Here is a 27,420-nt window from a genome sequence, read left to right on the forward strand (position 1 = left end):
GGGGTATTGAGTCAATATGGGGTATTGAGTCATTATGGGGTATTGTGTCATTATTGAGTATTGAGTCATTATGGGGTATTGAGTCATTATGGGGTATTGTGTCGTTATGGGGTATTGAGTCATTATGGGGTATTGAGTCATTATGGGGTATTGTGTCATTATGGGGTATTGTGTCATTATGGTAGTATTTTGGGGTATTGAGTCATTATGGGGTATTGTGTCATATTGAGTCATTATGGGGTATTGAGTCATTATGTGGTATTGAGTCATTGTGGGGTATTGAGTCATTATGATGTGTTGTGTCATTATGGAGTATTGAGTCATTATGGGTGTTCATATGAGTAGTGAGTCACTGTGGGGTATTATGTCATTATGGGGTATTGTGTCATTATGGAGTATTGTGTCATTATGGAGTATTGTGTAATTGTGGGGTATTGAGTTATGGGGTATTGAGTCATTGTGGGGTATTGAGTCATTATGGAGTATTTTGTCATTATGGGGTATTTTGTCATTATGGAGTATTGAGTCATTATGGGGTATTGTGGGGTATTGTGTCATTATGGAGTGTTGAGGCATTATGGGGTATTGAGTCATTGTGGGGTATTGTGTCATTATGGAGTGTTGAGTCATTGAGGTATTGTGTCATTATATGGTATTGTGTCATTATGGGGTATTGTGTCATTGTGGGGTATTGAGTCATTGTGGAGTATTTTGTCATTATGGGGTATTGAGTCAATATGGGGTATTGAGTCATTATGGGGTATTGTGTCATTATTGAGTATTGAGTCATTATGGGGTATTGAGTCATTATGGGGTATTGTGTCGTTATGGGGTATTGAGTCATTATGGGGTATTGAGTCATTATGGGGTATTGAGTCATTATGGGGTATTGTGTCATTATGGGGTATTGTGTCATTATGGAGTATTCATTATGGGGTGTTTTGTCATTATGGAGTATTGAGTCATTATGGGGTATTGTGTCATTATGGGTTATTGAGTCATTATGGGGTATTGAGTCATTATGGGGTATTGTGTCATATTGAGTCTTTATGGGGTATTGTGTCATATTGAGTCATTATGGGGTATTGAGTCATTATGTGGTATTGAGTCATTATGGGGTATTGAGTCATTATGGGGTATTGAGTCATTATGGGTTATTGAGTCATTATGGGGTATTGAGTCTTTATGGGGTATTGTGTCATATTGAGTCATTATGGGGTATTGAGTCATTATGGGGTGTTGAGTCATTATGGGGTTTTGTGTCATTATTGAGTATTAAGTCATTATGGGGTATTGTGTCATTATTAAGTATTAAGTCATTATGGGGTATTGTGTCATATTGAGTCATTGTGGGGTATTGAGTCATTATGGGGTGTTGAGTCATTATGGGGTTTTGTGTCATTATTGAGTATTAAGTCATTATGGGGTATTGTGTCATTATTAAGTATTAAGTCATTATGGGGTATTGTGTCATATTGAGTAATTGTGGGGTATTGAGTCGTTATGGGGTATTGAGTCATTATGGGGTATTGAGTCATTATTGAGTATTGAGTCATTATGGGGTATTGAGTCATTATGTGGTATTGTGTCATTGAGTATTAAGGCATTATGGGGTATTGTGTCATTATGGGGTATTGAGTCATTATGGGGTATTGAGTCATTATGTGGTATTGTGTCATTGAGTATTAAGGCATTATGGGGTATTGTGTCATTATGGGGTATTGTGTCATTGTGGGGTATTGTGTCATTATGGGGTATTGTGTCATTATGGGGTATTGAGTCGTTATGGGGTGTTGTGTCATTATGGGGTGTTGTGTCATTATGGGGTATTGAGTCGTTATGGGGTATTGTGTCATTATGGGGTATTGAGTCGTTATGTGGTATTGTGTCATTGAGTATTAAGTCATTATGGGGTATTGTGTCATTATGGGGTATTGTTGTGTCATTATGGGGTATTGTGTCATTATTGAGTATTAAGTCATTATGGGGTATTGTGTCATATTGAGTCATTGTGGGGTATTGAGTCGTTATGGGGTATTGAGTCATTATGGGGTGTTGTATGTAGATTGATGAGGATTTTTTTAAAGTAATTCTATTTTAGAATTTACATTTCTTTACTTTTCTTTAACTAGGCAGGTCAGTTAAAAACAAATTATTATTTTCAGTGACAGCCTAGGAACTGCCTTGTTCAGGGGCAGAACTACAGATTTTTACCTTGTCAGCTCGCGGATTCGATCTTGCAACTTTTCGGTTACAAGTCCAACGCTCTAACCACTAGACTGCCTGCCTAATAAGGCTGTAACGTAACAAAATGTGTTAAAGGGGAAGGGGTCTGAATGCTTTCCAAACGCACTGTATATTAAGGTTCAAGAGTCATCTCTGCTGAAGGTCAGAGGTCATATGGAACATAAGTTCCACGTGGAAATCTCAGTCAAATTAACTATTGTGAGAAAGGTCACACACAGTCTTTTTTCCCCATCCACATTTTCTCTTTCTGTCTGGGTACCGAAAGTTAATTTGTCCTCACATAGAAAATGAAAAGGTCCCATTGTAGAGTTGTATTAGCTGTTGGAGCCTGGAGGTCAGGCTGAGTTAATTATGTTAATCTTTGGTGTCAGGTTTGGGTTGTTAAACGGCTCACCATTTACCTGACATGAACGAGAAGACTGGCTTCAGATGGTCATGTGGATGGAGAACCCATGGCCAGGGTTCTACAGGGTTCCCCCAAGGTTCTGCTAGAACTTCAGTTGGTTGAACGATTGCTGATGTTTTAGAGGGAGCTGGGGAACCAACTCTTTCTTCTCAGGTTGTACGCTGGATGACTGGTTCTTAACTATTTCTCTCTCTCTCTCTCTCTCTCTCTCTCTCTCTCTCTCTCTCTCTCTCTCTCTCTCTCTGTCTCTCTCTCTCTTTCTCTCTTTCTCTCACACTCTCTCTCTCTCTCTCTCTCTCTCTCTCTCTGTCTCTGTCTCCCTCTGTCTCTGTCTCTGTCTCCCTCTGTCTCTCTCCCTCTCTCTCTCCCTCTCTCTCTCTCTCTCTCTAACAGCTCCTGTAGAACCCCTACTCTGTAAGTTTGCAGATGGAGGACAGAAGAAGAGGCTGAACCAGAACAAGTACCCCCAAAACGGACAACCATGGACCAGAGATGGAGAGGTGAAATGCAACCTTATCATACCCATACCATAACCTTATCATACCCATACCATAACCATACCATAACCATGGACCAGAGATGGAGAGGTGAAATGCAACCTTATCATACCCATACCATAACCTTATCATACCCATACCATAACCATACCATAACCATGGACCAGAGATGGAGAGGTGAAATGCAACCTTATCATACCCATACCATAACCATACCATAACCATGGACCAGAGATGGAGAGGTGAAATACAACCTTATCATACCCATACCATAACCTTATCATACCCATACCATAACCATACCATAACCATGGACCAGAGATGGAGAGGTGAAATGCAACCTTATCATACCCATACCATAACCTTATCATACCCATACCATAACCATACCATAACCATGGACCAGAGATGGAGAGGTGACATGCAACCTTATCATACCCATACCATAACCTTATCATACCCATACCATAACCATACCATAACCATGGACCAGAGATGGAGAGGTGACATGCAACCTTATCATACCCATACCATAACCATACCATAACCATGGACCAGAGATGGAGAGGTGAAATGCAACCTTATCATACCCATACCATAACCTTATCATACCCATACCATAACCTTATCATACCCATACCATAACCATACCATAACCATGGACCAGAGATGGAGAGGTGAAATGCAACCTTATCATACCCATACCATAACCTTATCATACCCATACCATAACCATACCATAACCATGGACCAGAGATGGAGAGGTGAAATGCAACCTTATCATACCCATACCATAACCTTATCATACCCATACCATAACCATACCATAACCATGGACCAGAGATGGAGAGGTGAAATGCAACCTTATCATACCCATACCATAACCTTATCATACCCATACCATAACCATACCATAACCATGGACCAGAGATGGAGAGGTGAAATGCAACCTTATCATACCCATACCATAACCTTATCATACCCATACCATAACCATACCATAACCATGGACCAGAGATGGAGAGGTGAAATGCAACCTTATCATACCCATACCATAACCTTATCATACCCATACCATAACCATACCATAACCATGGACCAGAGATGGAGAGGTGAAATGCAACCTTATCATACCCATACCATAACCTTATCATACCCATACCATAACCATACCATAACCATGGACCAGAGATAGAGAGGTGAAATACAACCTTATAATAACCATACCATAACCTTATCATACCCATACCATAACCATACCATAACCATGGACCAGAGATGGAGAGGTGACATGCAACCTTATCATAACCATACCATAACCTTATCATAACCATACCATAACCATGGACCAGAGATGGAGAGGTGAAATGCAACCTTATCATACCCATACCATAACCTTATCATACCCATACCATAACCTTATCATAACCATACCATAACCTTATCATACCCATACCATAACCTTATCATACCCATACCATAACCTTATCATACCCATACCATAACCTTATCATAACCATACCATAACCTTATCATAACCCTACCATAACCTTATCATAAACATACCATAACCTTATCATACCCATACCATAACCTTATCATAACCATACCATAACCTTATCATACCCATACCATAACCTTATCATAACCATACCATAACCTTATCATACCCATACCATAACCTTATCATAACTTTATCATAACCCTACCATAACCTTATCATACCCATTCCATAACCTTATCATAACCATACCATAACCTTATCATAACCATACCATAACCTTATCATACCCATACCATAACCTTATCATAACCCTACCATAACCTTATCATACCCATACCATAACCTTATCATAACCATACCATAACCTTATCATAACCATACCATAACCTTATCATACCCATACCATAACCTTATCATAACCCTACCATAACCTTATCATAACCATACCATAACCTTACCATCAAATCAAATCAAATCAAATTTATTTATATAGCCCTTCGTACATCAGCTGATATTCTCAAAGTGCTGTACAGAAACCCAGCCTAAAACCCCAAACAGCAAGCAAAGCATGTGAAAGAAGCACGGTGGCTAGGAAAAACTCCCTAGGAAAAACTCCCTAGAAAGGCCAAAAACCTAGGAAGAAACCTAGAGAGGAACCAGGCTATGAGGGGTGGCCAGTCCTCTTCTGGCTGTGCAGGGTGGATATTATAACAGAACATGGTCAAGATGTTAAAATGTTAAAATGTTCATAAATGACCAGCATGGTCAAATAATAATAATCATAGTAGTTGTCGAGGGTGCAACAAGCACGTCCGGTGAACAGGTCAGGGTTCCATAGCCGCAGGCAGAACAGTTGAAACTGGAGCAGCAGCACGGCCAGGTGGACTGGGGACAGCAAGGAGTCATCATACCAGGTAGTCCTGAGGCATGGTCCTAGGGCTCAGGTCCTCCGAGAGAAAGACAGAAAGAGGGAAAGAGAGAATTAGAGAGAGCATGTTTAAATACACACAGGACACCGGATAAGACAAGAGAAATACTCCAGATGTAACAGACTGACCCTAGCCCCCGACACATAAACTACTGCAGCATAAATACTGGAGGCTGAGACAGGAGGGATCAGAAGACACTGTGGCCCCATCCGATGATACCCCGGACAGGGCCAAACAGGCAGGATATAACCCCACCCACTTTGCCAAAGCACAGCCCCCACACCACTAGAGGGATGTCTCCAACCACCAACTTACCGTCCTAAGACAAGGCCGAGTATAGCCCACAACAATCTCCGCCATGGCACAACCCAAGGGGGGGGGCGCCAACCCAGACAGGAAGACCACGTCAGTGACTCAACCCACTCAAGTGACGCACCCCTCCCATGGACGGCATGGAAGAACACCAGTAGGCCAGTGACTCAGCCCCTGTAAAAGGGTTAGAGGCAGAGAATCCCAGTGGAAAGAGGGGAACCGGCAAGGCAGAGACAGCAAGGGCGGTTCGTTGCTCCAGCCTTTCCGTTCACCTTCACACTCCTGGGCCAGACTATACTTAAGTTGAGACTCAGTCTCAACCTTTAAGTCTTCAGTAAAGACTTAAAGGTTGAGACTGAGTCTGCGTCTCTCACATTGGTAGGCAGACCATTCCATAAAAATGGAGCTCTATAGGAGAAAGCCCTACCTCCAGCCGTTTGCTTAGAAATTCTAGGGACAATTAGGAGGCCTGCGTCTTGTGACCGTAGCGTACGTGTAGGTATGTACGGCAGGACCAAATCGGAAAGATAGGTAGGAGCAAGCCCATGTAATGCTTTGTAGGTAACCATAACCATACCATAACCTTATAATAACCATACCATAACCTTATCATAACCCTACCATAACCTTATCATAACCCTACCATAACCTTATCATAACCATACCATAACCTTACCATAACCATACCATAACCTTACCATAAGACTCTTTCAACACAACCTTACCTAGACTGAGGTGAGATACAAATGTCTTATGGGGTAAGGAGAGGAGAAGGTAGAGACAGAGAACTTCAACATGAACAGACTATCATAACCATACCATAACCTTATCATAACCCTACCGTAACCTTATCATAACCATACCATAACCTTATCATAACCATACCATAACCTTATCATAACCCTACCGTAACCTTATCATAACCATACCATAACCTTATCATAACCCTACCGTAACCTTATCATAACCATACCGTAACCTTATCATAACCCTACCGTAACCTTATCATAACCCTACCATAACCTTATCATAACCCTACCGTAACCTTATCATAACCATACCATAACCTTATCATAACCATACCATAACCTTATCATAACCCTACCGTAACCTTATCATAACCATACCATAACCTTATCATAACCCTACCGTAACCTTATCATAACCATACCATAACCTTATCATAACCCTACCATAACCTTATCATAACCATACCATAACCTTATCATAACCATACCATAACCTTATCATAACCATACCATAACCTTATCATAACCCTACCGTAACCTTATCATAACCATACCATAACCTTATCATAACCATACCATAACCTTATCATAACCCTACCATAACCTTATCATAACCCTACCGTAACCTTATCATAACCATACCATAACCTTATCATAACCCTACCGTAACCTTATCATAACCATACCATAACCTTATCATAACCCTACCGTAACCTTATCATAACCATACCATAACCTTATCATAACCCTACCGTAACCTTATCATAACCATACCATAACCTTATCATAACATACCATAACCTTATCATAACCCTACCGTAACCTTATCATAACCATACCATAACCTTATCATAAACCTACCGTAACCTTATCATAACCATACCATAACCTTATCATAACCCTACCGTAACCTTATCATAACCATACCATAACCTTATCATAACCCTACCGTAACCTTATCATAACCATACCATCACACTCTTTCAACATTTATCAGCATCCTCTTTGCTCCGATTCAAATGAGGTGCAACACACTGCAACAATGTGAAAGATGAGACAACAGCATCCACAACAATAACAGGATGCAAAGCTGCAGTCTATTCATGTTGAAGTTCTCTGTCTCTACCTTCTCCTCTCCTTACCCCAATGTGCCTGGCCCTCCTCCTCCTCCTCCTCCTCCTCCTCCTCCTCCTCCTCCTCCTCTCTGGGCAGTACCAGGCTGGCATGACGTACCAGCCAGGGAATTCTCCCTCTGCCCCCCCATCCAATAGAGGACAAAACAATATGACTCAGTGTTCATTCATTTAGCCAGCTTAGTGTTGTCAACACGAGATACAACTCCTGTAACTCTGTAAATACCATACAACTCCTGTAACTCTATAAATACCATATAGCTCCTGTAACTCTATAAATACCATACAGCTCCTGTAACTCTATAAATACCATACAGCTCCTGTAACTCTGTAAATACCATACAGCTCCTGTAACTCTGTAAATACCATACAGCTCCTGTAACTCTATAAATACCATACAGCTCCTGTAACTCTGTAAATACCATACAGCTCCTGTAACTCTATAAATACCATACAGCTCCTGTAACTCTGTAAATACCATACAGCTCCTGTAACTCTGTAAATACCATACAGCTCCTGTAACTCTATAAATACCATACAGCTCCTGTAACTCTGTAAATACCATACAGCTCCTGTAACTCTGTAAATACCATACAGCTCCTGTAACTCTATAAATACCATACAGCTCCTGTAACTATAAATACCATACAGCTCCTGTAACTCTATAAATACCATACAGCTCCTGTAACTCTGTAAATACCATACAGCTCCTGTAACTCTATAAATACCATACAGCTCCTGTAACTCTGTAAATACCATACAGCTCCTGTAACTCTGTAAATACCATACAGCTCCTGTAACTCTATAAATACCATACAGCTCCTGTAACTCTGTAAATACCATACAGCTCCTGTAACTCTGTAAATACCATACAGCTCCTGTAACTCTGTAAATACCATACAGCTCCTGTAACTCTATAAATACCATACAGCTCCTGTAACTATAAATACCATACAGCTCCTGTAACTCTATAAATACCATACAGCTCCTGTAACTCTATAAATACCATACAGCTCCTGTAAGTCTATAAATACCATACAGCTCCTGTAACTCTATAAATACCATACAGCTCCTGTAACTCTATAAATACCATACAGCTCCTGTAACTCTATAAATACCATACAGCTCCTGTAACTCTATAAATACCATACAACTCCTGTAACTCTATAAATACCATACAGCTCCTGTAACTCTGTAAATACCATACAGCTCCTGTAACTCTATAAATACCATACAGCTTGTGTAACTCTGTAAATACCATACAGCTCCTGTAACTCTATAAATACCATACAGCTGCTGTAACTCTATAAATACCATACAGCTCCTGTAACTCTATAAATACCATACAGCTCCTGTAACTCTATAAATACCATACAGCTCCTGTAACTCTATAAATACCATACAGCTCCTGTAACTCTGTAAATACCATACAGCTCCTGTAACTCTGTAAATACCATACAGCTCCTGTAACTCTGTAAATACCATACAGCTCCTGTAACTCTGTAAATACCATACAGCTCCTGTAACTCTATAAATACCATACAGCTCCTGCAGTATCAGATCAACAGCTGTGTTGTCACAACAGTAGAGCTCTCAGCGGTCATACATCAATGTGTGGGAGACACATAGTGACAATCTATTGTTCTGTATTAATGGTTCTCACAGTCCTTTGTTTGTTTTTTTGATGAACTATCAATAACTGTTTCTCTTTCCTTTCAGAGTGGCATGACGTTGACATATGATCCCACTGCAATGCATAATGGGTAAGAACTTCCTGTTGTTTAACTTGTTTGTCACTTATATTTCTCCTCCATGTTTTGAAATGCTCCTGGTCCCCCCCCCCCAAAACATTCACACAGTTTCACACGTCTACATCAGTGTCCTCCTCATACACTCTGTCACAGTCTAAACAGACAGGAAGTGGATGTCTGTGTCAGTTACACTGCAGCTGTAAGACTTTCATCAGATCAGCGTTCTGTTCCCATGCTGAATGAGATGTGCATGGTTAAGGGAAATCACATCCCTCTGCTAGTCTGTATACCTGGCATGTGTCCCAAATGGCACCCAATTATGTTATAGTGCACTACATTTGACCAGGGCCCATAGGTGATAGGGTGACATTTGGGACACAACCCAGCTCTGTTTTCCTGCCGGGGCTGCCAGCAGAACTGCCTGTCTGACTGTGATCCACAATCTCTCCTGGGAATCTCTCTCTCTCCCAATCCATTTATCTATCTCTCTTTTTATCTCTTTTTATCTCTCTTTTTATCTCTCTTTTTATCTCTCTTTTTATCTCTCTTTTATCTCTCTTTTATCTCTCTTTTATGTCTGTCTGTCTGTCTGTCTGTCTGTCTGTCTGTCTGTCTGTCTGTCTGTCTGTCTGTCTGTCTGTCTGTCTGTCTGTCTGTCTGTCTGTCTGTCTGTCTGTCTGTCTGTCTGTCTGGTGTTTATTTAACCTCTGTATTGTCCTTAACCTCTTCAAGGTTATAAAACAGAGTTCCAGAGAGACTATTAAATTAAATTAGTATGAAACGCTAAATCCACTAATTAGAGGAGAAGAAAGCGAGGGATGGAGTGTAGGAGAAGAAAGAGGGAGGGGATGGAGTGTAGGAGAAGAGAGAGGGAGGGGGTGGGGTGTAGGAGAAGAGAGAGGGAGGGGATGGGGTGTAGGAGAAGAGAGAGGGAGGGGTGGGGGTGTGGGAGAAGAGAGAGGGAGGGATGAAGTGTAGGAGAAGAGAGAGGGAGGGGATGGAGTGTAGGAGAGAGAGGTAGAGAAGAGAGAGGGGGATGGGGTGTAGGAGAAGAGAGAGGGAGGGGATGGGGTGTAGGAGAAGAGAGAGGGAGGGGTGGGGTGTAGGAGAAGAGAGAGGGAGGGGATGGGGTGTAGGAGAAGAGAGAGGGAGGGGATGGAGTGTAGGAGAAGAGAGAGGGAGGGGATGGAGTGTAGGAGAAGAGAGAGAGAGGGATGGGGTGTAGGAGAAGAGAGAGGGAGGGGATGGGGTGGGGTGTAGGAGAAGAGAGAGGGAGGGGATGGGGTGTAGGAGAAGAGAGAGGGAGGGGATGGGGTGTAGGAGAAGAGAGAGGGAGGGGATGGAGTGTAGGAGAAGAGAGAGGGAGGGGATGGGGTGTAGGAGAAGAGAGAGGGAGGGGTGGGGTGTAGGAGAAGAGAGAGGGAGGGGTGGGGTGTAGGAGAAGAGAGAGGGGGGATGGAGTGTAGGAGAAGAGAGAGGAGGGGGATGGGGTGTAGGAGAAGAGAGAGGGAGGGAGGGGTTGGGGTGTAGGAGAAGAGAGAGGGAGGGGTGGGGTGTAGGAGAAGAGAGAGGGAGGGGATGGGGTGTAGGAGAAGAGAGAGGGAGGGGTTGGGGTGTAGGAGAAGAGAGAGGGAGGGGATGGAGTGTAGGAGAAGAGAGAGGGAGGGGATGGGGTGTAGGAGAAGAGAGAGGGAGGGGATGGGGTGTAGGAGAAGAGAGAGGGGGGGATGGGGTGTAGGAGAAGAGAGAGGGAGGGGATGGGGTGTAGGAGAAGAGAGAGGGAGGGGATGGAGTGTAGGAGAAGAGAGAGGGAGGGGATGGGGTGGGTGTAGGAGAAGAGAGAGGGAGGGGATGGGGTGGGGTGTAGGAGAAGAGAGAGGGAGGGGATGGGGTGTTAGGAGAAGAGAGAGGGAGGGGATGGGGTGTAGGAGAAGAGAGAGGGAGGGGATGGAGTGTAGGAGAAGAGAGAGGGAGGGGATGGGGTGTAGGAGAAGAGAGAGGGAGGGGATGGGGTGTAGGAGAAGAGAGAGGGAGGGGATGGGGTGTAGGAGAAGAGAGAGGGAGGGGATGGGGTGTAGGAGAAGAGAGAGGGAGGGGATGGGGTGTAGGAGAAGAGAGAGGGAGGGGATGGGGTGTAGGAGAAGAGAGAGGGAGGGGATGGGGTGTAGGAGAAGAGAGAGGGAGGGGTGGGGTGTAGGAGAAGAGAGAGGGAGGGGATGGAGTGTAGGAGAAGAGAGAGGGGGGGATGGGGTGTAGGAGAAGAGAGAGGGAGGGGATGGGGTGTTGGAGAAGAGAGAGGGAGGGGATGGAGTGTAGGAGAAGAGAGAGGGAGGGATGGAGTGTAGGAGAAGAGAGAGGGAGGGATGGGGTGTAGGAGAAGAGAGAGGGAGGGGATGGAGTGTAGGAGAAGAGAGAGGGAGGGGGTGGGGTGTAGGAGAAGAGAGAGGGAGGGGATGGGGTGTAGGAGAAGAGAGAGGGAGGGGATGGAGTGAGGTCAGGAGGAGGGCAGCGAGAGAAAACAGAAAGTAGAAAAGGAGGAAATAATTGATTACAGTTTGTTTTCTACAAGCTCATGGAAAGTTGGTTTTGGGTCCGATGAGAAACTGATTTTATTGGAGATGTTTACTACATCACAGCCTCTCTCAGACTCACTCGTTTATCAGGGTGACAACACACACACACACACACACACACACACACACACACACACACACACACACACACACACACACACACACACACACACACACACACACACACACACACACACACACACACACAGCTAAAGTGCCTGAGGTCCCAGCTAAATCATTGTGTATTTTTGAGAGAGAGAGAGAGACAGACAGACAGACAGACAGACAGACAGACAGACAGACAGACAGACAGACAGACAGACAGACAGACAGACAGACAGACAGACAGACAGACAGACAGACAGACAGACAGACAGACAGAGTAATACTCTGTGTCCAGTTAGATGTGTTTCATTGTTTAATGGCTGAAACGATGCTATTGACAGCTGGCTGTAGCCACTAACAGCCTCAACAAATAACCTGTGAGCTTTCTGTCCTCTCCAGCTTCACTTTCTATACATATTACCATTAATATACAATATCTCACACAGAGAGGTGTATTGAATAACCCTGGAACAGTCATCTCTCTCACTTTCTATTCATTTAGAACTGGTCATATTTCTCTCTCTCACACACACACACACACACACACACACACACACACACACACACACACACACACACACACACTAGAACCTGGATGAAATATGTCCTCTCTGGGTACACAATGATAAATAATACACACACTTAGAGTTTCACTGTTTATGCGAAGCGCAATGCAGAGAACGCCGGGAGAAAAAAAACATCCTTTAATTACCATAGTGAATTATTGTAATGTTTGTTTATCTGTCAATTAATCCCATAAGGGATCGGCTGGCGACTTGACATTGAGTAGTCACTGTGGAATAGAAACAGAATGAAACCACTAAGGACGTACTTCCACTTCACACACACACACACACACACACACACACACACACACACACACACACACACACACACACACACACACACACACACACACACACACACACACACACACAGTTGAACTTGTGTGTGTGAGGGGAACCAGATGTTGAGTCTGGGGTAACTCTAAGACAGGGTCATCTATCAGTCAGTCCATGGTGGGACACACTGGGCAGAGCCAATCTGTCACTGTTACTAGGGGTTGTTCTGCTCTTAGAGTGACATTATGAAGTTTAACCCTCTCTCCTCTCTCCCTTCTTCCTGTGTCTCCTTCTCTACTGTTCCCTATTCCTCTCTCCTCTCTCCTCCCTCCCTTCTTCCTGTGTCTCCTTCTCTACTGTCCCCTATTCCTCTCTCCTCTCTCCTTTCCTCCCTCCCTTCTTCCTGTGTCTCCTTCTCTACTGTCCCCTCTTCCTCTCTCCTCTCTCCCTTCTTCCTGTGTCTCCTTCTCTACTGTCCCCTATTCCTCTCTCCTTTCTCCCTTCTTCCTGTGTCTCCTTCTCTACTGTCCCCTATTCCTCTCTCCTCTCTCCTCCCTCCCTTCTTCCTGTGTCTCCTTCTCTACTGTCCCCTCTTCCTCTCTCCTCCCTCCCTTCTTCCTGTCTCCTTCTCTACTGTCCCCTATTCCTCTCTCCTCTCCTCCCTTCTTCCTGTGTCTCCTTCTCTACTGTCCCCTATTCCTCTCTCCTCTCTCCTTCCCTCCCTTCTTCCTGTGTCTCCTTCTCTACTGTCCCCTATTCCTCTCTCCTCCCTCCCTTCTTCCTGTGTCTCCTTCTCTACTGTCCCCTATTCCTCTCTCCTCTCTCCTTTCCTCCCTCCCCTTCTTCCTGTGTCTCCTTCTCTACTGTCCCCTCTTCCTCTCTCCTCTCTCCTTTCCTCTCCTCCCTTCTTCCTGTGTCTCCTTCTCTACTGTCCCCTCTTCCTCTCTCCTCTCCTTTCCTCCCTCCCTTCTTCCTGTGTCTCCTTCTCTACTGTCCCCTATTCCTCTCTCCTCTCTCCTCCCTCCCTTCTTCCTGTGTCTCCTTCTCTACTGTCCCCTCTTCTCCTCTCTCCCCCCTCCCTTCTTCCTGTGTCTCCTTCTCTACTGTCCCCTCTTCCTCTCTCCTCTCTCCTTCCCTCCCTTCTTCCTGTGTCTCCTTCTCTACTGTCCCCTCTTCTCCTCTTTCCCCCCTCTCCCTTCCTCTCTTTCTGTCTCACCTTCTCTCCTGAAGGTTCTACTCCTCTCCATACATCTCTACCAATAGGATGATAGCACAGACATCCATCACTCCCTTTGTTGCTGCCTCACCCGTCTCCACGTACCAGGTGAGTGGTGGGGGGGGGGGGATGTTGTGTCTATGTGGAGGTGGGAGATGGAGTGTTAGGCATGTCTTAGTACACACACTCTCAAATAAGACATATTGACTCTTCTATACACAGACCCCACATCTCCCCCTTCTCTCTCTCTCTCGTTCTCTCTCTCTCTCTCGCTCTCTCTCTCTCTCTCTCTCGTTCTCTCGTTCTCTCTCTCGTTCTCTCTGTCTCTCTCTCTCTCGATCTATTGTATTGGGGATACTGCAGTAGTATTATATTGGGGGAGATGAAAGCAGTGATTCTGGTCCAGAAGGATGAGTCTTTAATGATGAAACTGCTGCATAGATGATGTAATTATACAGCAATATAACAATATAACTCTCTAAGTCTTTCATATTCTACTGTAAATATAAAGCAATATAACAATATAACTCTGTCTTTCATATTCTACTGTAAATATAAAGCAATATAACAATATAACTCTCTAAGGCGTTCATGTTATACTGTAATTACAAAGCAATATAACAGTATAGCTCTCTAAGGCGTTCATGTTATACTGTAATTACAAAGCAATATAACAGTATAACTCTCTAAGGCTTTCATATTCTACTGTAATTACAAAGCAATATAACAGTATAGCTCTCTAAGGCGTTCATATTCTACTGTAATTACAAAGCAATATAACAGTATAGCTCTCTAAGGCTTTCATATTCTACTGTAATTACAAAGCAATATAACAGTATAGCTCTCTAAGGCTTTCATATTCTACTGTAATTACAAAGCAATATAACAGTATAGCTCTCTAAGGCGTTCATGTTATACTGTAATTATAGAGCAATATAGTCTCATTTCACTGTACTATTATATAGGAGATGGGTGGCTGGGGATAGGAGAGGAGAGGAGAGGGGGAGAATGGGAAATTAGGGGATGGAGGGACAATATGGGACAGAGGACAGGGGGATGGAGGGATAGAGGGATGGAGGGTGTAATCCGAGTACAGGAGGGATGGAGGAATGGAGGGATAGAGGGATGGAGGGTGTAATCCGAGTACAGGAGGAATGGAGGAATGGAGGGATAGAGGGTGTAATCGGAGGGATGGAGTGATGGAGGGATAGAGGGATAGAGGGTGTAATCGGAGGGATGGAGTGATGGAGGGATAGAGGGATGGAAGGATAGAGGGATGGAGGGATGGAGGGATAGAGGGATAGAGGGATGGAAGGATAGAGGGATAGAGGGATAGAGGGTGTAATCGGAGGGATGGAGGGATGGAGGGATAGAGGGATAGAGGGATGGATGGATAGAGGGATGGAAGGATGGAGAGATGGAGAGAGAGGGATGGAGGGATGGAGGGTTGGAGGGATGGAGGGATGGAGGAATAGAGGGATGGATGGATGGAGGGATGGATGGAAGGATGGAGGGATGGAGGGATGGAGTATGTAATCAGAGTACAGGAGGGATGGAGGGATGGAGGGATGGAGGGATGGAGGGATGGAGTATGTAATCAGAGTACAGGAGGGATGGAGGGATGGAGGGATGTGGAGGGATGGAGTATGTAATCAGAGCACAGGAGGGATGGAGGGATAGAGGGATGGAGGGATGGAGGGATGGAGGGATAGAGGGAGGGATGGATGGATGGATGGATGGATGGATGGATGGATGGAGAGGGATGGAAGGATGGAGTGATAGAGGAATGGAGGGATAGAGGGATAGAGGGATGGAAGGATAGAGGGATAGAGGGATAGAGGGATAGAGGGATGGAGGGATGGAGGGATGGAGGGATGGAGGGATGGAGGAAAGGAGGGATGGAGGGATGGAGGGATGGAGGGATGGAAGGATAAGAGTATGTAATCAGAGTACAGGAGGGATGGAGGGATGGAGTATGTAATCAGAGTACAGGAGGGATGGAGGGATGGAGGGATGGAGGAATGGAGGGATAGAGGAATAGAGGGATGGAGGGATGGAGGGATGGAGGGATGGAGGGATAGAGGGATGGAGGGATGGAAGTATGTAATCAGAGTACAGGAGGGATGGAGGGATGGAGGGAAGGAGGGATGGAGGGATGGAGGGATGGAGGGATGGAGTATGTAATCAGAGTACAGGAGGGATGGAGGGATGGAGGGATGGAGGGATAGAGGGATGGAGGGATAGAGGGATGGAGGGATGGATGGATGGAGGGATGGAGGGATAGATGGATGGAGGGATAGAGGGATAGAGGGATGGAGGGATGGAGGGATAGAGGGATAGAGTGATAGAGTGATAGAGGGATGGAAGGATAGAGGGATGGAGGGATGGAGGGATAGAGGGATGGAGGGATGGATGGAAGGATGGAGGGATAGAGGGATGGAGGGATAGAGGGATAGAGGGATAGAGGGATGGAGGGATGGAGTGATGGATGGAGGGATGGAGGGATAGAGGGATGGATGGATAGAGGGTTGGAAGGATGGAGTGATAGAGGGATAGAGGGATGGAGGGATGGATGGAAGGATAGAGGGATGGAGGGATGGATGGATAGAGGGATGGATGGATAGATGGATTGATGGATAGAGGGATGGAGGGAGGGATGGATGGAAGGATGGAAGGATAGAGGGATGGAGGGATAGAGGGATAGAGGGATGGAGGGATGGAGGGATGGAAGGATAGAGGGATGGAGGGATGGATGGATAGAGGGATAGAGGGATAGAGGGATGGAGGGATGGATGGATGGAAGGATGGAAGGATAGAGGGATAGAGGGATAGAGGGATGGAGGGATGGAGGGATGGAGGGATGGAGTATGTAACAGAGTAAGGAGGGATGGAGGTATGGAGGGATGGAGTATGTAATCAGAGTAAGGAGGGATGGAGGGATAGAGGGATAGAGGGATGGAGGGATAGAGGGATGGAGGGATGGAGGGATAGAGGGATAGAGGGATGGAGGGATGGATGGAAGGATAGAGGGATAGAGGGATAGAGGGATAGAGGGATAGAGGGATGGAGGGATGGATGGAAGGATAGAGGGATAGAGGGACAGAGGGATGGAGGGATAGAGGGATAGAGGGATGGAGGGATGGATGGAAGGATAGAGGGATGGAGGGATAGAGGGATGGAGGGATGGAGTGATGGAGTGATGGAAGGATAGAGGGATGGAGGGATGGATGGATAGAGGGATGGATGGATAGAGGGATAGAGGGATAGAGGGATGGAGGGATGGATGGAAGGATGGAAGGATAGAGGGTTGGAGGGATGGAGGGATAGAGGGATAGAGGGATGGAGGGATGGAAGGATAGAGGGTTGGAGGGATAGAGGGATAGAGGGATAGAGGGATGGAGTATGTAATCAGAGTACAGGAGGGATGGAGGGATGGAGTATGTAATCAGAGTACAGGAGGGATGGAGGGATAGAGGGATGGAGTATGTAATCAGAGTACAGGAGGGATGGAGGGATGGAGGGATGGAGTTGTAGATTACAGGAGGGATGGAGGGATGGAGGGATGGAGGGATGGATGGAAGGATGGAGGGATGGAGGGATGGAGTATGTAATCAGAGTACAGGAGGGATGGAGGGATGGAGTATGTAATCAGAGTACAGGAGGGATGGAGGGATGGAGGGATGGAGGGATAGAGGGATGGAGGGATGGAAGGATGGAGGGATGGAGGGATAGAGGGGTAGAGGGATGGATGGATGGATGGATGGATGAGAGCGAGGGATGGAGGGATGGAGGGATGGAGGGATGGAAGGATGGAAGGATAGAGATGAGAGAGTGATAGAGTGATAGAGGGATGGATGGATAGAGGGATGGAGGGTTAGAGGGATGGAGGGATGGAGGGATGGAGAGATGGAAGGATGGAGGGTTGGAGGGATGGAGGGATGGATGGAGGGATCGAGGGATGGAGGGATGGATGGACGGAAGGATGGATGGACGGAGGTATAGAGGGATGGAGGGATGGAAGGATGGAGGGATGGAGTATGTAATCAGAGTACAGGAGGGATGGAGGGATGGAGTATGTAATCAGAGTACAGGAGGGATGGAGGGATGGAGGGATGGAGGGATGGATGGAAGGATGGAGGGATGGAGTATGTAATCAGAGTACAGGAGGGATGGAGGGATGGAGGGATGGATGGAAGGATGGAGGGATGGAGGGATGGAGTATGTTCAGAGTACAGGAGGGATGGAGGGATGGAGAATTCAGAGGGAGGGATGGAGGGATAGAGGGTTAGAGGGATGGAGAGATGGAGGGATAGAGGGATAGAGGGATGGAGGGATGGAGGGATGGAGGGATGGATGGATAGAGGGATAGAGGGATGGAGGGATAGAGGGATAGAGGGATAGAGGGATAGAGGGATAGAGGGATGGAGGGATGGATGGATGGATGGATGGATGGATGGATGGATGGAGAGAGAGGGATGGAGTGATGGAGGGATAGAGTGATGGAGGGATAGAGTGATAGAGTGATGGAGGGAGGGATGGAGGGATAGAGGGATAGAGGGATGGAGGGATGGAGTGATGGAGGGATGGAGGGATAGAGGGATAGAGGGATAGAGGGATAGAGGGATGGAGGGATGGAGAGATGGATGGAAGGATAGAGGGATGGAGGGATAGAGGGATGGATGGATAGAGGGATGGAAGGATGGAGTGATAGAGGGATAGAGGGATAGAGGGATGGAGGGATGGCTGGAAGGATAGAGGGATGGAGGGATGGATGGATAGAGGGATAGAGGGATGGAGGGATGGAGGGATGGAGGGATGGATGGAAGGATAGAGGTATGGAGGGATAGAGGGATGGATGGATAGAGGGATGGAGGGATGGAGGGATGGAGGGATGGAGGATGGAGGGATAGAGGGATAGAGGGATGGAGGGATGGATGGAAGGATAGAGGGATGGAGGGATGGAAGGATGGAGGATGTAATCAAAGTACAGGAGGGATGGAGGGATAGGGGGATGGAGGGATGGAGTATGTAATCAGAGTACAGGAGGGATGGAGGGATGGAGTATGTAATCAGAGTACAGGAGGGATGGAGGGATAGAGGGATGAAGGGATGGAGGGATGGAGTATGTGAGTACAGGAGGGATAGAGGGATAGAGGGATGGAGGGATGGAGGGATGGAAGGATAGAGGGATAGAGGGATAGAGGGATAGATGGATGGATGGATGGAGAGAGAGGGATGGAGTGATGGAGGGATAGAGTGATGGAGGGATAGAGTGATGGAGTGATGGAGGGATGGAGGGATAGAAGGATAGAGGGATGGAGGGATGGAGGGATAGAGCGATGGAGGGATAGAGGGATGGAGAGATAGAGGGATGGATGGATAGAGGGATAGAGGGATAGAGGATGGATGGAAGGATAGAGGAATGGATGGAAGGATAGAGGGATGGATGGAAGGATAGAGGGATGGATGGATGGATGGAGGGATGGAAGGATGGAGTGATGGAAGGATGGAGTGATGGAGGGATAGAGGGATAGAGGGAAGGATAGAGGGATGGAGGGATGGATGGATAGAGGGATGGATAGATAGAGGGATGGAGGGATGGATGGAAGGATAGAGGGATGGAGGGATAGAGGGATAGAGGGATAGAGGGATAGAGGGATGGATGAATGGATGGATGGATGGAGAGAGAGGGATGGAGGGATGGAGGGATGGAGGGATAGAGGGATAGAGGGATAGAGGGATGGAGGGATGGAGGGATGGAGGGATAGAGGGATGGATGGATGGATGGAGAGAGAGAGAGGGATGGAGGGATGGAGGGATAGAGGGATGGAGGGATAGAGGGATGGATGGAAGGATGGAGGGATAGAGGGATGGAGGGATGGAAGGATGGAGGGGCGTATGTAATCAGAGTACAGGAGGGATGGAGGGATGGAGTATGAATCAGAGTACAGGAGGGATGGAGGGATAGAGGGATGGAGGGATAAAGGGATGGAAGGATAGAGGGATGGAAGGATAGAGGGATGGAAGGATAGAGGGATGGAGGGATGGAGGATGTAATCAGAGGACAGGAGGAATGAAGGGATGGAGGGATAGAGGGATAGAGGGATAGAGGGATAGAGAGATGGAGGGATGAAGGGATGAAGGGATGGAGGGATGGAGGGATGGAGGGATAGAGGGATGGAGGGATGGAGGGATGGAGGGATAGAGGGATGGAGGGATAGAGGGATGGAGGATGTAATCAGAGTACAGGAGGGATGGAGGGATGGAGGGATGGAGGGATAGAGGGATAGAGGATGAGGGATAGAGGGATAGAGGGATAGAGGGATGGAGGGATGGAGGGATGGAGGGATGGAGGGATAGAGGGATGGAAGGATAGAGGGATAGAGGGATGGAGGATGTAATCAGAGGAGTTGAGGTACCAACACCTAATATGTCTCTCCACAGGTCCAGAATCCATCCTGGATGCCTCATCAACAGTATGTTATGCAACCTACCGTAAGTACAACCCAGCCACTGCAATTGTGTGTGTGTGTGTGTGTGTGTGTGTGTGTGTGTGTGTGTGTGTGTGCGTGCGTGTGTGCGTGCGTGCGTGCGTGCGTGCGTGCGTGCGTGCGAGCGAGCGAGCGAGCGAGTCCGTGTTTGTATCTCTTGCATGTGTCTGCGTGCGAGGAATTACTTTATTTGTGTAGTGCTTTCAAAGCCCATTGGACAGTCCCTCACATATTTATCCTGAATGTGAGAACCTCAGAGGAGGACAGCATGAGCTGTAGTACTGATGTAGTCAGCTGTAGTACTGATGTAGTCAGCTGTAGTACTGATGTAGTCAGCTGTAGTACTGATGTAGTCAACTGTAGTACTGATGTAGTCAGCTGTAGTACTGATGTAGTCAGCTGTAGTACTGATGTAGTCAGCTGTAGTACTGATGTAGTCAGCTGTAGTACTGATGTAGTACTGATGTAGTCAACTGTAGTACTGATGTAGTCAGCTGTAGTACTGATGTAGTCAACTGTAGTACTGATGTAGTCAGCTGTAGTACTGATGTAGTCGGCTGTAGTACTGATGTAGTCAGCTGTAGTACTGATGTAGTACTGATGTAGTCAGCTGTAGTACTGATGTAGTCAGCTGTAGTACTGATGTAGTCAACTGTAGTACTGATGTAGTCAGCTGTAGTACTGATGTAGTCAGCTGTAGTACTGATGTAGTCAACTGTAGTACTGATGTAGTCAGCTGTAGTACTGATGTAGTCAGCTGTAGTACTGATGTAGTCAGCTGTGGTACTGATGTAGTCAGCTGTAGTACTGATGTAGTCAACTGTAGTACTGATGTAGTCAGCTGTAGTACCGATGTAGTCAACTGTAGTACTGATGTAGTCAGCTGTAGTACTGATGTAGTACTGATGTAGTCAGCTGTAGTACTGATGTAGTACTGATGTAGTCTGCTGTTGTACTGATGTAGTCTGCTGTAGTACTGATGTAGTCAACTGTAGTACTGATGTAGTCAGCTGTAGTACTGATGTAGTCAGCTGTAGTACTGATGTAGTCAACTGTAGTACTGATGTAGTCAGCTGTAGTACTGATGTAGTCAGCTGTGGTACTGATGTAGTCAGCTGTAGTACTGATGTAGTCAACTGTAGTACTGATGTAGTCAGCTGTAGTACTGATGTAGTCAACTGTAGTACTGATGTAGTCAGCTGTAGTACTGATGTAGTACTGATGTAGTCAGCTGTAGTACTGATGTAGTACTGATGTAGTCTGCTGTTGTACTGATGTAGTCTGCTGTAGTACTGATGTAGTCTGCTGTAGTACTGATGTAGTCAGCTGTAGTACTGATGTAGTACTGAGGTAGTCAGCTGTAGTACTGAGGTAGTCAGCTGTAGTACTGAGGTAGTCAGCTGTAGTACTGATGTAGTCAACTGTAGTACTGAGGTAGTCAGCTGTAGTACTGAGGTAGTCAGCTGTAGTACTGAGGTAGTCAGCTGTAGTACTGAGGTAGTCAGCGGTAGTACTGATGTAGTCAGCGGTAGTACTGATGTAGTCAGCGGTAGTACTGAGGTAGTCAGCTGTAGTACTGAGGTAGTACTGATGTAGTACTGATGTAGTACTGATGTAGTTAGCGGTAGTACTGATGTAGTTAGCTGTAGTACTGAGGTAGTCAGCTGTAGTACTGATGTAGTACTGATGTAGTACTGATGTAGTACTGATGTAGTCGTGATGTAGTCATCGGTAGTACTGATGTAGTCATCGGTAGTACTGATGTAGTCATCGGTAGTACTGATGTAGTCAGCGGTAGTACTGATGTAGTCAGCTGTAGTACTGATTTAGTACTGATGTAGTAGTGATGTAGTCTGCTGTAGTACTGATGTAGTCAGCTGTAGTACTGATGTAGTCAGCATTCCAGTCTGCTATAACAGAACAGAGCAGCTGTGACCTGGAATCTGTCTGTCTGTAGCCCAGTCACAGTGAGGGGTTTGGGGCTAAGGTGGAGCAGGGAGGGGCTTGGGTGGAGCATGGGAACTGAACATGAACCCAACATGGAGGAATGGAACTGGACAGGGGAGATGAAGGATTGCAGCACAGGCGTATACTGGACTGCTTTATACAACAAAATCAACAATGAAAGCCTGCCCCCTACTGGTCAGAATGACAATTGCAGCCATAATGTGAGAGTTGAGAGTTGAGAGTTGAGAGTGAGAGTGAGAGAGTGAGAGAGAGAGAGAGAGAGAGAGAGAGAGAGAGAGAGAGAGAGAGAGAGAGAGAGAGAGAGAGAGAGAGAGAGATCCAATCCCGAGCACTCTGGTCTGAGCCCTACAGGTCTGGTAGAGAGGGTCTGGGCCCTACAGGTCTGGTGGAGAGGGTCTGGGCTCTACTGGGCCCTACAGGTCTGGTAGAGAGGGTCTGGGCCCTACAGGTCTGGTGGAGAGGGTCTGGGCCCTACAGGTCTGGTAGAGAGGGTCTGGGCCCTACAGGTCTGGTAGAGAGGGTCTGAGCTCTGTGTCTTGTCTGTCCCCTACACATCCCCGGCCCACTCACAGCAGTGCTACAGCTCACACACACTACACAGTACAGTAACTACATAGCACAGTATCTACATAGCACAGTATCTACATAGCGCAGTATCTACATAGCGCAGTATCTACATAGCGCAGTATCTACACAGCGCAGTACCTACACAGCGCAGTATCTACACAGCGCAGTATCTACACAGCGCAGTATCTACACAGCGCAGTATCTACACAGCGCAGTATCTACACAACGCAGTACCTACATAACGCAGTATCTACATAGCGCAGTATCTACATAACGCAGTATCTACATAACACAGTATCTACATAACACAGTATCTACATAACACAGTACCTACATAACACAGTACCTACATAACACAGTACCTACATAACACAGTACCTACATAACACAGTATCTACATAGCACAGTATCTACATAGCACAGTATCTACATAACACAGTATCTACATAACACAGTATCTACATAACACAGTACCTACATAACACAGTATCTACATAACACAGTATCTACATAACACAGTACCTACATAACACAGTACCTACATAACACAGTACCTACATAACACAGTACCTACATAACACAGTACCTACATAACACAGTACCTACATAACACAGTACCTACATAACACAGTATCTACATAACACAGTATCTACATAACACAGTACCTACATAATATGGGAAGGACACACACACCCAGAGGCCTGGAATCCAGACCAGCTCACACAGCCCATCATCCAATTAACACCCAGCTTCACAGAGCCTGAACCAAATTCCTTATTTGAATTGGCCAGAGGCAGAGTATTGAAGCTGGGGTCATTGTATCCTGTTAAGGGTCAGAGAGAGAGAGAGAAGAGAGAGAGAGAAATAGAAGGAGAGAAAAATAAAGAGGGAAGTAGAATAGGTATGTAGAATGGAGGGAGTTGCAGAAATCTGTCTTCATGTCTCTAATTGATTTTCCTGAGCGGTGTTCGACATTTAAAGCCTTTTGTGTGAGGGAGATGATACTATTCTGTAAATGGGTTTTCAACTAAACCTTCTGTCAGATTGCTTGGCAGCCCACTAGATCTGGTCTATATCAGCCTGGGAAGAGGAACAGAGATCAGCCTGGTCTATATCAGCCTGGGAAGAGGAACAGAGATCAGCCTGGACTATATCAGCCTGGGAAGAGGAACAGAGAAGATCCCACTAGACCAGACCTGGACTATATCAGCCTGGGAAGAGGAACAGAGAAGATCCCACTAGACCAGACCTGGACTATATCAGCCTGGGAAGAGGAACAGAGATCCCACTAGACCAGACCTGGTCTATATCAGCCTGGGAAGAGGAACAGAGAAGATCCCACTAGACCAGACCTGGACTATATCAGCCTGGGAAGAGGAACAGAGAAGATCCCACTAGACCAGACCTGGACTATATCAGCCTGGGAAGAGGAACAGAGAAGATCCCACTAGACCAGACATGGACTATATCAGCCTGGGAAGAGGAACAGAGATCCCACTAGACCAGACCTGGTCTATATCAGCCTGGGAAGAGGAACAGAGAAGATCCCACTAGACCAGACCTGGTCTATATCAGCCTGGGAAGAGGAACAGAGAAGATCCCACTAGACCAGACCTGGACTATATCAGCCTGGGAAGAAGAACAGAGAAGATCCCACTAGACCAGACCTGGTCTATATCAGCCTGGGGAAGAGGAACAGAGAAGATCCCACTAGACCAGACCTGGACTATATCAGCCTGGGAAGAGGAACAGAGAAGATCCCACTAGACCAGACCTGGACTATATCAGCCTGGGAAGAGGAACAGAGAAGATCCCACTAGACCAGACCTGGACTATATCAGCCTGGGAAGAGGAACAGAGAAGATCCCACTAGACCAGACCTGGTCTATATCAGCCTGGGAAGAGGAACAGAGAAGATCCCACTAGACCAGACCTGGACTATATCAGCCTGGGAAGAGGAACAGAGATCCCACTAGACCAGACCTGGACTATATCAGCCTGGGAAGAGGAACAGAGAAGATCCCACTAGACCAGACCTGGACTATATCAGCCTGGGAAGAGGAACAGAGAAGATCCCACTAGACCAGACCTGGACTATATCAGCCTGGGAAGAGGAACAGAGAAGATCCCACTAGACCAGACCTGGACTATATCAGCCTGGGAAGAGGAACAGAGATCCCACTAGACCAGACCTGGTCTATATCAGCCTGGGAAGAGGAACAGAGAAGATCCCACTAGACCAGACCTGGACTATATCAGCCTGGGAAGAGGAACAGAGAAGTAAAAAGAGAACACATTGTGTAGTAGCAAGTCTAAGCCTGTGAGCTGATCCCATAGACTGTGTCCCAAATGGAACCTTGTTCCCTATATACTGCCCCATAGGCTCTGGTCAAAAGTAGTGCACTATATAGGGAATAGTCTGCTACTTGGGAGGCAGACATTGTCTTGTCGCGGCGTAGTGAAATCCCTGCAAGAATAAAAAAAGGCAGAGAAAAGACATTGGAATTAAAATGGCAAAAATAGGGAGAGATAAAGAGGGAGGGAGGGAGAGAGAGAGGGGGAGAGAGACTGAGACATAGAGAGACAGACACTGAGACAGAGAGAAATAGAGAGAGAGGGGAGGGAGACTGAGACAGACACTGAGACAGAGAGAAATAGAGAGAGAGAGAGAGAGAGAGAGAGAAAGGTGCTACTATGCAGCAGTAGCAGCATGCTACTTGGCACATCTAGTGTCCACTTACCTCAGTGTTTACCTCCTGCTGCTGTAACTGGTTTACATAGTTCACCTTGTTAAGACTTCCTTCAGCCACTATGATCCTGGCCTGGTGAGACTTCCTTCAGCCATTATGGTCCTGGCCTGGTGAGACTTCCTCTGGTCTTGTCATGTGATCTTCCTCTGGTCTTGTCATGTGATCTTCCTCTGGTCTAGGTGTCATGTGATCTACCTCTGGTCTTGTCATGTGATCTACCTCTGGTCTAGGTGTCATGTGATCTTCCTCTGGTCTAGGTGTCATGTGATCTACCTCTGGTCTAGGTGTCATGTGATCTACCTCTGGTCTAGGTGTCATGTGATCTACCTCTGGTCTAGGTGTCATGTGATCTACCTCTGGTCTTGGTGTCATGTGATCTACCTCTGGTCTAGGTGTCATGTGATCTACCTCTGGTCTTAGTTAACACAGGTGCTGCTTCATTCTGAATCATCTGCTTCCTGCTTTGTGTGTGTGTGTGTGTGTGTGTGTGTGTGTGTGTGTGTGTGTGTGTGTGTGTGTGTGTGTGTGTGTGTGTGTGTGTGTGTGTGTGTGTGTGTGTGTGTGTGGTAAATAGGTTTGATTCCAGACATCCTGAGAGCTTGTTCTTGTTAACAGTACAAAAAAAAACATTAAATGCATGAAATGAAATGTATGTAAGTCGCTCTGGATAAGAGCGTCTGCTAAATGACTAAAATGTAAATATAAATGTTAACTATCGGTACTTGACAGAAATAAACAGTACTGTGCCACTTCCAGCTCCCCTACAGTTTCTATCCTTCTGGGGACCCTAACATGTATTTCCATTCAAAATCCTATTTTCCCTAACCTATAACCCTAAACCTAACCCTTAACCCTAAACCTAACCCTTAACCCTAAACCTAACCCTTAAAATAACCCTTCCCTTCCCCTAACCTATACTAAACCTAACCCTAAACCTAACCCTTACCCTAACCTATAACCCTAAACCTAACCCATAACCCTAACCCTTACCCTAACCCTAAACCTAACCCTAAACCTAACCCTTACCCTAACCTATAACCCTAAACCTAACCCATAACCCTAACCCTTACCCTAACCCTAAACCTAACCCTAAACCTAACCCTTACCCTAACCTATAACCCTAAACCTAACCCATAACCCTAACCCTTACCCTAACCCTAAACCTAACCCTAAACCTAACCCTTACCCTAACCCTTAACCCTAAACCTAACCCTTAAAATAACCCTTACCCTAACCTGTAACCCTGAACGTAACCACTAAACCCTTACCCTAAACCTTACCCTGACCTGTAACCCTGAACCTAACCACTAAACCCTAACCGTAACCCTTACCCTAACCCTTAACCCTAAACCTAACCCTTAAAATAACCCTTACCCTAA

At 46.1% G+C, this 27,420-nt stretch overlaps 1 protein-coding gene across 2 annotated transcripts in view; it reads left to right on the forward strand.

The window, feature by feature from the left end:
• LOC123727355 (RNA-binding motif, single-stranded-interacting protein 3) overlaps positions 1-27,420 on the forward strand; it is a 220,033-nt gene that overhangs the window by 170,504 nt on the left and 22,109 nt on the right. For both annotated transcript variants that reach the window (XM_045696412.1, XM_045696415.1), the window contains exons 7-10: positions 3,047-3,153; positions 9,497-9,540; positions 14,279-14,372; positions 20,709-20,759. In XM_045696412.1, the coding sequence (XP_045552368.1) occupies positions 3,047-3,153; positions 9,497-9,540; positions 14,279-14,372; positions 20,709-20,759 (296 nt within the window). The remainder of the gene's footprint in view (positions 1-3,046; positions 3,154-9,496; positions 9,541-14,278; positions 14,373-20,708; positions 20,760-27,420) is intronic.

The sequence above is a fragment of the Salmo salar genome, chromosome ssa02, assembly GCF_905237065.1.
Source record: "Salmo salar chromosome ssa02, Ssal_v3.1, whole genome shotgun sequence".
In the NCBI taxonomy this organism is placed as follows: Eukaryota; Metazoa; Chordata; class Actinopteri; order Salmoniformes; family Salmonidae; genus Salmo; species Salmo salar.